Source organism: Momordica charantia (genome assembly GCF_013281855.1).
Source record: "Momordica charantia cultivar OHB3-1 chromosome 1 unlocalized genomic scaffold, Mcharantia_2.0 BLBB01000001.1, whole genome shotgun sequence".
NCBI classification, from domain to species: domain Eukaryota; kingdom Viridiplantae; phylum Streptophyta; class Magnoliopsida; order Cucurbitales; family Cucurbitaceae; genus Momordica; species Momordica charantia.
Window position 1 is genome coordinate 21,438,952 of NW_028275157.1, and position 8,563 is coordinate 21,447,514.

The following is an 8,563-nucleotide window of genomic DNA, read 5'->3' on the forward strand; positions in this document are numbered from 1 at the left end:
AACTTGGATTTTGAAGCATTATAAAAAACTTGGTTTTGAAGAGACCATTGATAGAGACATTTGTACTGAGCTGAACTGACCTGGGCACTTAAAAATTGAGTGTTTTTTTTTTTTTGGTTTGTTTACGATGATTTTCTAAGCTGGAGATTATAATTTATGATATTTTAGTCGAATATACATGCAATAATTAGTCGAACTATGTCGAAGTTTACAAAATGCAGCCAATTTTTTCTTTTAAAAAAATCAAAATATCTATAAATTGAAAATTATTTTAAAGTCATTTATTATATCAATCTAGAAAGCTGGATATTTTCTAGCATCCTTCCAGTAAACTAATTGTGTTGCCATATATAATTAACACACAAGCCAAGCCATGAGAAAAAGTTAACATTAGTTTCATTTCTAGAGATGTATTTGAAATTTATTTTTTATATTAAAAAGGGCATTACTTTTTGTCATTTTTAAATGATTTGTTTTCTTCCTACAATTTATTTTTTAAAAAAGAAATATTGAAAGACATCACATGTCTTTGTTAGGGATAAAGCCCTAAACGAGGAAGAATAAAAAGTACTTTCGATACTTTTGGAATCGAAAGTTCTTTCAAGTCAACCTTGTGCCCATTTATTGTGGGAAATTGTTGTTCAAACAGTTCAAGAATAGGCCACCTTATATTATAGTGATAAACAACTATTCATGAGAATATTTGATAATTTACCAAGAGATTTGAAATTTGAAGGTTTGAAAATGGTGTAACTTGTATTTATATAAATTGTGTACCAATAAATAAGTTAGGAAAGTCATCTAAAGGTGTATAACCCATATTTGGTTTGTTTGGTATTCTCATAGACAAGATCAGATGGCTCCACCCCTCCCATATTGATATTCCTCGATCAGAAAATGTGCTGAGCTGACTCACTTTTCTTTCTTGGGTAATCCAAGAAGAAAATAAACAAATATATGGAAAATATACAAACTAGCCACATAAAATTATCCAGTTTCAATCTCTTTCGAGAGAGTTAATTGTACCATAGTGACATAATACTCATTGACGCCACTCGATCGAAGAGGTTTGATATAAATGTTTCGAAAACAATATATTCGTCAACACCATTGACGGTCCGTGATAGAGAAATATAAAAAGAAGAAAATATATTTTTTATGTTTTTCAAAAATCTAAAAAGTTTAACATTTTACGTAATTAATTGATATATAGTTGTTATTATTAAATGTTAGTAACGGAGTATGATGAATAATAAAGAATGAGAGAGAAGGATTTGCATAAATTTGTGCAGCAAATAGTTTTGGTATTTTGTTTTTAAAAGTAAAACGACGTCATGGCTCTTTATTCCTTTCGCCTACAAATCTTTTGCAGATCTTATAGTAAGCCAAACCTACTTTTCTTTTACTTCCCTTCCATTTCCACAACATTTTCCTAATCTTCTCTTTTTACACGCTGGCACCCTCCACGCCATCCGATCCGATCTTAACTGCCACGTGTTTTTTCATTTTTCATTTTCCATTTTTTCCCCCAAAACTAGCTCGTGAGTTGAGAATTGAGATGACCTTACGGATCACTGGAGAGCTTTAGCCTAACAAACGAAAAAAATCCTCTTCCACCTCAAAATTAAAAATAACACACTTCAATGCTATTTAAAATTACAAGTTTAAATAAAATAAATTAAAAAAAGTTAGGAGAAAGCATGGCTCGATTAATTTAGACACCTTTTTCCAACTAGAAGATAGTAAATTCGAATCTCTACCTATATTTGTTATACTAAAATAACAAAACAAAAACAAAAGTATATAGTTGTATTAATTTTTACCATGAATTTTCAATCCTATTGGACCTTAGATTTAGATAAGTATGATAATTTTTACATGCTATTCAATTTTTATTAATTTACTCAATAATTTTAACAAATAATAAATATTAAAAAAAAAACTCCAAACTCAACAATAACATACTGAAAATCAAAATTGGGACAAACTTAAATTTGATTATGCATCCATTAAATAATTGAGCGAAAACCTATAAATTTCAACCAAAAGAAAAAACCTAACTTTATTTATAAATCTTATCAATTTCGTACTAAATATATATTCTATGATAATACTTTTTTTCAACAATTATTCAAACCAAAACCTATCAAAAGTTAAAAATTACAATTTTTTTTTTTTTAAGATTTTAAGATGAATATTACAACATTATCTAATTTTATGTACAATGTGATGAAATTGAGAGTTTATGAGAAAACTAATTAACGCATCTTAAAAATATTACATCACGAATATGTATATAAACATTCAAATCTACCGCACCTTAAAAGGTAGAAATAGACATAGTTATATGCTTAGGTTAGCAATAATATTAGAATTGCTATTTATAAATGTAAGACGTTTATGGGAACAACAGTTATTTTATTTTATTTTTTTTTTGTTATCAAAGTGTGGTAGGGTCCATCTCATTTATGAAATAATACTCCTATTTCAAATGAAAAATAAAAATAAAAATAAAACGCTGCACATGGCTCAACGTTGTGGCTTGCAACAAATACCATTTACGAAAAGGAAAAATAAGTCCCTTCTCAATCATTCTCCGCCCCTCACTCTCTTCTCTTGTTGCCTTCCCAATTGATACATCACTCCTATTTGCCCCACCACTTACCCGCTTCCATACGGGTCGGGTCAATTCACTTCTAATATTTTTAAATATATATATATTTTTTATAGTTTACATAAATTCTTCAGCAATTGGTTACTTTTCATAAATTTGAAGAAGAAAACTTGTCTTTACGTTGGAGGCAGTTCAGGTCAAAAAAAAAAAAAAAAAGAAAAAAAGTTACTTTTACGGCAAATTTACATGTGTTAAAGTTTGGCCAACAAAAATAAAGGAAAGTGGACAAGTGAAAACTTTATTGTTTGCTGTCCAAATTATACTCATGCTAAGTTGTTTTATTGGGTAACTGATGTAGTACAGTTCACATGAAAACGACTCCGTTTAAATGCGCTATGAAGCTTTGGAACCCTCCGATCCTAAATCCTAACATTTCATGAGAAACCTCTAATTTCCAACCGTTGGATCTTCCTCTAGATAGTGCTCGGGACACTGCGCCCCATGTGATTTGGCAAACCATTGCGCCCAACTCCATTTAAGGACAATCACAAAGGAGAAAGGGTTTATTGTACATGTAGCTAAATTATGAAAAAGTTAAAAATATTGTTTTATTTTCAATTTAAGAATATGTTTTCTGATATTTTTCTAAAGAGTATTACGTTATCATTAAATGAGTGAAACTCAAAACCTACCATTCAACATATTGAAGCATGCTTCATGACTATATATTTAAATTTTATTGTTATCCGATTAGGACACGACCATAAATTCGTGAGTTCGAATCTCCACTCCTACGAATTGTACTAAAAGAAATATATATTGAAATTTATTTTCTTTTTAGTATTATAATTCAAATATTTGGATGAACATTACTATCTTGAAGACAAAGTTGCACACGTTTTAACTAATTAACTTATATTTAAGTTGATTATATATATAGTTACTTTTTGCTTTGGTTCATTTTAATCTTTATACTTTCAAAACATCCATTTTGATCTATATATTTTTAAAAAGTGATCATTTTTATCTCATTTATTTTAATCATAATTTTAACATGACATTTCACTCAACAAATTTTCTGACTGCATTTTCATAAATTTGTGTTAAACTATCGCTTTTTAATAGTAAAAAAAAATCAAAATACTAAAATAAACAAAAGTTGAAAGTATAGATTTCCATATTTAAACATTTTTCTTATTGAGTTAGAATGGGGTAAAAAATCTCAAAACCTCCTAATGTTTAGAAGATTAATATTTGAACTATATTCTGATCGGTTATTTCTAAAAATCATAAAACACAGTATTTAGTACATGGGGAGTGGGCCCAAGGATTTAAAGAAGAAAGAGGGAAGCGGATATTGATTCATTTGGGATCGCTTTCGTTATTAAGAGTGGCTAGAATCTAAACTAAAACATCGCAACCAATTTGTTGCGTTTGGGGAAGGACCAGTGGCGTTGGCCAGGCCAGCGCATGTTCGATGGCGCTGACTAACTAAACAAGGATACCATTCCCGCTCTGTGGCTCCCACCACTCCCCCAATTTACATAAATAATAACTAATTTACTTAACTACATTCCATAATTAACGTAAACAGATTAAATAGTTTTTAAATAATTACTCCATTTTCTCCATATCATTTTTCAATCACTCTTATTTACATCATATGATTGGCACATATCACGTTTATATATGTTATTTTTTTTTTGTCTGTTAAATAAAATTCCATGATTAAATGCGATTTGTTTAACGATAACAAATGTATGAAAAGGGCTGGCTCGGATTTTTAACTTGGAAAACATACAGGTCCAAAAATGTTTTGAATCCGTTGTATAATTTTTATTGAAAAGGAAATCTGCAGGGCACTAATTTAGTCATTTATGGCGTTCACATTTGGGATAAAAATATTCAGAAAGTCAGGTGAAGTTAGAAAAGGAAAGTAATATTCTTATTGGCTAAGAATGGAGAGAATAATTGTGATGGATGAATGTCAACGTTAACATGAATGGCATAAAATTATTTAACCTTAAAATATGTAATATATATTATTATAAGAAAAATAAATAAACGAAGGCGATTAAATTATTAAAGTATCCTAAAGTCCCACCTGATGTGACATCACTCGCATCTCAGATAATATTCATATCCGTTCCCCTCCGTAGTTTGTTTGTCGCTTAATTATTTGCTAATCGTTTGCCAGATGTTCAGAAAAATCAAATAAAATAAAAAATAATCGTTTGCCACTAGAATTTCGGGTTTGTTTGGCTACGCACTATAACCTAAAACCAATCCGGCTTAACTTTTTTGCATGTGCGGCATACGGAGGCAACTACACTGACTCAACTTTGATAAAAATAAATAAATTGTTAAGGTCCTTCGATAACTTTTTTTATTTGTGTTTGCTGTTTTGAAGAATAAAAACCATACATGTTGATGACTCTTTTTTATTTTTTATCTTTTAAAAAATTAGTGTTGGAGAGATATTATAGTGAAAAAAATCTGCATAGTGTAGATGTTGACGTAAGTCATCATATAGAATGACATATCCTATATATATTTTTAAGGGAGGGTTCAAACACTACGAAAGTCAAATTAGTGAGGATTCAAATTCAATAAGTCGGCCTCAAATAGAATAACATATCTCTAGTTGGATAAATGGTGTCTCTTTTATAAGCAAAGAGGGTGAAAAGCCTTTTATAGGCAAAGTGGAGGAAAAGTCTGTTATAGTCATTTTGATAGTAAGTTGGGACAATTACAAATTGTTGGACCTAAAATCAACATCCTCAGGCCGCATTTGAGTGAATCTTGGGAGAATTCCTCTAGTTTGTTGAACTTCGATAAACATTGGTTTAATGCAACATTCTGGGTGGAGAGTCAATAATGGCCTCCCCATCCTTAGCCTTTGGGAGATTTTTTAATCCATTCTTCGAGGAAATGCAAGATGATAAAAGAGTTTGCTATGGGGTGTAAGATCCTTGAAGAAGAGATGTTCTCTTTTGCACGCGAAAATTTGGTCACATTGATGTTCGAATTTGTTGATAGCTCTCTATACGAATTTGGGCGAGGTTGGAAGGACAAGATCCTCGCAAGGGAACAATTATCTAATAATTAATTTTAATGTTCTTTAAATTTAAAATATTCATTATATCTATTTTACTTGAAAAAATGGTATTTGTATATATTTTACCTGAAAAACTTGTAGGCGTACGTGTAAGAAGTCTCTTAATAAAAAAAAAGTTTAATAGGTTCATAGACTTTAAAAATGTAGATATATTTCAAATTTTACAAACTTTTTAAGGTAGAATGACGTATTATATAGACCACCTAAAATTTTAGAGACTAATTGAACCAAACTCAATATTTATTTTCATTCATTATATTTTTTCCTTTTGATACCAATTCATTTTTAGAATATTATTATATGCCTTTTCAGTTCCACGATTCGTTTTTCTAGATTAAGTAAACTTGTAATATTATATATTTCTGCATGCGTACAAGAAATTTATGTATAAGAAGAAAATTTTAATTATTTAATAGATTGCTTAAGCAATTGGAATTTGAATTTTGTGATATTAATTGTGGTTTTTTTTATTACAATAAACATGGGATTGGAAAAGTAACAAAATATTTTAGTGGAACTATGTTGATGTTGTCAATACATTAATTATGATATTAAACAACATAGATTAACCAATTTCATTTAGTTAGTTTGAGTATATATTAACTGGTTGATAATTTTTTTCCTGATAAAAATGTAATTGACTCCTCCTCTTATATTTAAAAAAAAAAATCAATTTCATATAACTACTAAAATATAGATAGATCTCCTTTACATAATCAAATATATGACTTAAAAATTCATTCCCCATTTTAAAAAACACAACGATAGCTTGTTACTATAATAGTAGCTTTCTTTCACGACACTTAAATTAGATAAAAACATATTTTAGCTTTTTAAAATATTTCTAACAGATTTTAAAGTTTCATTGGCTAAAGGAAGATATGAGTACTTTGATGAGCCAAACTACGCTGAATTGTTTTATTTAAAATTTTGTGACGTTTAAGTTTTCAACTTATATTCGTTTGAATATATCAGAAAAGGAAGCAGCTTAGTATTAAAGGACATGATGGGTGACATTTCGAGAAAAATAAATAAAAATTTTAAGAATTGATATATATATTTCTTGGACATAAATTTAGAAAATGTGTTGAGAAAAGGAAAACATAAAAACCGAATAAAATATTGGTTAGGCAGAGCAGAGCATGCTTCGTCCTCATCGAGTACCCAACCCTCTCTCTCTCTCTCTCTCTCTCTCTCTCTCTCTCTCTCTCTCTCTCTCTCTCTCTAAGTTTTTATTTTGATTTATTTATTGGACTTTTTGTAGGGTCCCATTTTCTGAAACTCTGAGCTCACCACTACGAACCAAATAAAGAACCTTCCCACCATCCATCTTCTCCATTCTCGGCTATTTCTTCACATTTCTTCTCTTTCCCTCTCGCAATGGAGACTCCAGTAATGAATCCACTGTCTCCATCCCTCTCTCAGAGCAGCAGCGGAAGGAGGAGCGGCGGCTTTCCCCCAACCTCGCCGGAGTTCGAGTTCTGGATGGTTCGAAACCCCTCTTTTCCTCAGCCCAATCTTCTCTCGGCCGACGAGCTCTTCGTCGACGGCGTTCTCCTTCCCCTTCACCTCTTATCCCACCACAACGACGGCCCCTCTGAGTCATCGACTGACCCGAACCCTAAATCCGACGCGGAACCCCCAATTAACGACCTCGAACCCGATCCCAGAGACGGCGCGAAATTGATGCCTAATGCGACGGAATCGTCTTCTTTGTCGTTAACCCCGTCGAAGCGATGGAGCATTTTCAGGAAGGGCGAGAAGAAGAACGCCGCTTCGAGTAATCAGGAGGAGAAGGAGAAGGAGAGGGAGAAGAAGAAGGAGAAGAAGACTGGGAATGGCGCTACGTCGGCGGAGTTGAATATTAACATTTGGCCTTTCTCGCGAAGCAGATCCGCCGGGAATGCGATCGCTCGGCCCAAAATGTTCCCCGGCGGCCCCGGATCCCGGAAGGTCAACAGTGCGCCTTGTTCCCGCAGCAACTCCGCCGGCGAATCCAAGTCCAGGAAGTGGCCGAGCAGCCCGAGTCGGGCCGGCGTCCATTTGGGCCGGAGCAGCCCGGTCTGGCAGGTCCGGCGCGGGGGATCCGCCGCCAAAACCTTTGAACCCCTGACTCGCAATGCCGAAAAAATCCCCCGGAAAGAACCCGCAGACGCCCACCGGAGCAAGGCCGCTGCCGCATCCTCCGCCTCGAGAGTTAGAGTTTTGAATTTAAACGTCCCCATGTGTATCGGTTACAGAAACCATTTAAGCTGTAGAAGCGATGAGACGAGTGCCGTAGGGGTCGTCAGCAACGGTAACGGTGGCAGCGGCGGCGGCGGCGGCGGTAGCCATGGATACGACAACAATGGAGACGGCGGCGGTAGCGTCAGCAATCCTGGAAATTCAAGTAGTAGTGCCAATCTCTTTAGCATAAGAAGCCTTTTCACAAAGAAAGTGCATTAACATTTCCCATAAAAGAAAATTTCCGCTTTCAAATGTATTATTGTATAGTAATCTCACCGAATCCCAACTTTTTGCATCTCTTTTTCTATGTAATTAACCAAAAGTATTAGCCAATCCGAAGTCTGACTCCACTTAATTGATCAGCTCTGTACAGAGTTTTGCTTGCTGTTGCTGCAATTTCAATCCACCTCTGTTTTTCTCTCAAAAATCAGTCCCCCAATTTGGATTGATCTCTTTGTTTCAAGCATTTTTCGTCTCACCGATGATTTGTTGGGTTGAATGAATACCTTTCTGAACTTCTTTATCTTTCTTTTGTCATGGCTTTATGGGGTATTATTTTCTCTTCTTTCTTGCTTCTTCATCATTATCAGGACCACCAATGGCCA

General features: G+C 33.3%; 1 protein-coding gene across 1 annotated transcript; it reads left to right on the forward strand.

The window, feature by feature from the left end:
* The first annotated feature begins 6,930 nt into the window (after positions 1–6,930).
* On the forward strand, positions 6,931–8,320 carry LOC148213439 (serine/arginine repetitive matrix-like protein). The gene has a single exon (XM_088120668.1). The coding sequence runs from the start codon at positions 7,113–7,115 to the stop codon at positions 8,175–8,177; it is 1,065 nt and encodes a 354-aa protein (XP_087976794.1). The 5' UTR covers positions 6,931–7,112; the 3' UTR covers positions 8,178–8,320.
* The last annotated feature ends 243 nt before the right edge of the window (positions 8,321–8,563 follow it).

Excerpts from the sequence above, each read along its gene's own strand:
- LOC148213439 (XM_088120668.1), top strand. The coding sequence starts at position 7,113 with ATGGAGACTCCAGTAATGAATCCACTGTCTCCATCCCTCTCTCAGAGC.